Source organism: Bison bison, unplaced genomic scaffold (genome assembly GCF_000754665.1).
Source record: "Bison bison bison isolate TAMUID 2011002044 unplaced genomic scaffold, Bison_UMD1.0 scf7180017849866, whole genome shotgun sequence".
NCBI classification, from domain to species: Eukaryota; Metazoa; Chordata; class Mammalia; order Artiodactyla; family Bovidae; genus Bison; species Bison bison.
Genome location: NW_011480439.1, coordinates 263,444 through 266,384, shown reverse-complemented (window position 1 = coordinate 266,384; position 2,941 = coordinate 263,444). Strand labels below are relative to the sequence as shown.

Genomic DNA, 2,941 nt, shown 5'->3' with positions numbered 1-2,941 from the left:
GCTCCGGGGCGGGGCCCAGGCTGGGGGCGTGGCCCGGGCCGTTCCGGGGGCGGGCCCGGGCGGCCTAGACGCCGGACTTGGCGATGATGCGCTCGAGCAGACTCATCATTCGCTCCTGCAGCTGCAGGCTCTGGGCCTGCAAGACGCTGTGCTGGTCCAGCGCGCGGCGCACCTCGCGGCATGTCTCCTCCAGGGCGCGGCTCAGCCGGCGCTGCTCCTCCAGCAGGGCCTCCAGCAGCCGCAGCTTCTTTCTCTGCAGGTGGCCGCCCTGCCCCTTGCGCTTCTTCACAGGCCGCTCCTCCGACCTGGAAGGACAGTGTGATGTGGAAATGGCTGGACCTCCTTGTCACACAGCATTCCCACACCCACTGTGCTGGGTGGGCAAGGGGCACTCATGGTGGGGTGAGTGGACACCCAGAGGGACGAGGAAAACGCAGGGTGGGAGGGCCTACAGGGCAGACACCACCAGTTGGGGCCAGCCTCTGGCAGACAGGGGAACCCCTGCCTCCTGGCAGCCTGGAAGGGGCCAGCACACCTTGGGGTGAGGAGACGGGGACAGCAGGCCAAGGGCGGGGCCATAGAGGCCAGGCTCCCCTCCAGGACAGGAATCCTTCCAGGGTCAGGGCTGAAGGAAGCCCATCTCTCTGCTGTGAGTGGGGCCCCCAGGGGTGGCAGGGAGCTGCCAGACGCCCCCAGGCCCTGCCTGTCCCCAGCCTAGGCCCTCTGCTTCTGTGCAGGATTGTGGCCCAGCCACCCTCGGGAGCAGAGAGCAGAGCCTGGACTCTGGAGGGAGAGGTGCCCCACGGCCCGGCCTGGCGCAGCACCAGGCAGCCGTCAGTCTGGGAAGTAGGCTCAGCCCACGGAAGCAACTGTCTGCCAGCGGCAGATCCCCTGCACCCCAGCCCGGCCACTAACAAAGGCGATTCTGTTGGGAGGTCTTTGCTGAGAAACCACCCCCCCGCAGGGAAGGGGCGCTGGACAACCGAGCAGCAGCCCCCAGACTCTGGGTGTCAGACTGGAGGGGCCCCCGAGATGCCTTCCTCACCCCACCCCCATCTGACAGACTTGAGACTGAGCCTGGGGGAGGCGGGACCAAAGCGGAAATGTACACTCTTCCTGTTCTCTCCTCCAATGGCCACCTTCTATTCACCAGTGAAAGCCCAGCCCAACGTGACCTCCTCTGGCTCCCCGGCCCCACACCACACCTGTCTGAGGGTGTCTTGAGGCAGGGTCAGCTCAGGGCTGGCAGGACGCCATGGATGGCAGAGGGGCTGGGCCCCCACTGCAGCCAGGCTCCAAGGACACCGTGGAGGCTCAGCCTGACGCCCCCTCCCTGGTTTTGAGAGACCGGCCAGCCTGGCAAGGCCAGGGAGAAGGGGTCTGCTTGGGGTGGGGGAGCTCGAGAGCCAGACACTGAGGAAAGGGCAGGAGGCTCGCCTCTGACTCCCAGCCTTTGCCAGAGAAGGTCCTGACTTATCCCCATTTTACAGACAGAGACTGAGGCCCAGAGAGATCATGGACTTTCCACACAGCTGAGCAGCGAGGGTGCAGGAGACGCGCTTGGGTGGTGAACTCGACGGCCCAGGCCTCGGCCCACCTGCCTCCCTGTCTCTGGCCTCCCTGCCCCTGAGGTGCGTGTGTGCCGCCGAGGCCTCTGCAGTCGGCCCTGGGTGGCAGAGACTGCCGCCACCAGGACGGCCGCCTGACCCGTCTCGGGGGCGGGCGGTGGGGCGGGAGCGGGGCGCACACACACCTGAACTTAAGGGACAGTAAGCTGGAGGAGCTGTCGGAGCCGTCGTCCTGGAAGCGGCCTTCGTAGGAGCACTGGTTATACGGTAAGTACAGAGGGGTGGACTTAGCAGACGGCGACAGGGACGCCTCGGTCTGGGACGTGGAGGGCCCCGGCTGCTGGCCGTCCGGCAGTTTGCCATCACAGGACTCGGGGACCTTGGCCAGAATCCTATCAATGGCTAGGTAATAGGGCCAGTCGGGCGGGACGGACTCGCTATCTGTCATGCATTTTAATTTCCTGAAACGAGAGACACAAGAGCCGAGGGTGAGAAACGGCTGCTCCTGGCCCTGCCCGCCTGGCCCCTCTGCAGAGGGCGCTCGCGGGCGCCGGACCCATGCCCGCCCGGCCCGTCTGCAGAGGGGCGCTCGCGGGCGCCGGGCCCAGGGGGCCGTGCGGCACGGGCGTGGGCCACTCCTGGCCCTGCCCGCCCGGCCCCTCTGCAGAGGGGCGCTCGCGGGCGCCGGGCCCAGGGGGCCGTGTGGCACGGGCGTGGGCCACCCCCAGCCAGACAGGCCTCCCCGGAAACATGGGCCAGGTGAGACCGGGTCAGAAAGAGGTCGGGCTCGGGACCCTACGCCGCTGCGGGCGTCGGCAGGCCCCACAGGCCCCGGTGTCAGGCTGGCGTCTTGAGCTGACCCCTAAAGTCCTCTCTTTGCTTTTCTGGAGTTTCTAAACTCTCTGCAATGAACAAATGCCGCTTTTTAATAAGTCAGTCAGCAATAATAAGAATACATGTGGTATAATACCAACATAGGAGTGAGATAAGAACACATGTGGTATAATACCAACATAGGAGTGAGATAAGAACATATGTGGTATAATACCAACGTAGGAGTGAGATGCGATATAATCTGTAACGCGAACGTAGAATGAGTCAGGTCACAGGCGTGTCCTGAGGAGGACGTCCCGGAGCAGGAGCTCAGGAGGGACGAGCACAGGCCTCGGTGGTCACGGCTCTGAGTCTGCGGCTCATCTCTGCCGCTTCGCTGTGTGAGCCTAGGCAGGTCCGTTAACCTCTCTGAGCCTCGTGTCAGTAAAATGGGGATGATCCAAGTTGTGCTGGGAAGACCGGAGCAGACAACGCCCGGTGCCTGGCGAACAGCGAGCTGTCCAGATGACGTTCTTGGTACCAGGAGGGGGGGCGCTGAC

At 64.7% G+C, this 2,941-nt stretch overlaps 1 protein-coding gene across 1 annotated transcript in view; it reads right to left on the bottom strand.

Annotated features, from left to right (window-relative positions):
• MSANTD1 (Myb/SANT-like DNA-binding domain containing 1) overlaps nucleotides 1-2,941 on the bottom strand; it is a 17,954-nt gene that overhangs the window by 1,312 nt on the left and 13,701 nt on the right. The window contains exons 4-5 of the mRNA XM_010848096.1: nucleotides 1,754-2,029; nucleotides 71-305 (exon numbers count right to left, since the gene is read on the bottom strand). Of these exons, the coding sequence (XP_010846398.1) occupies nucleotides 71-305; nucleotides 1,754-2,029 (511 nt within the window). The remainder of the gene's footprint in view (nucleotides 1-70; nucleotides 306-1,753; nucleotides 2,030-2,941) is intronic.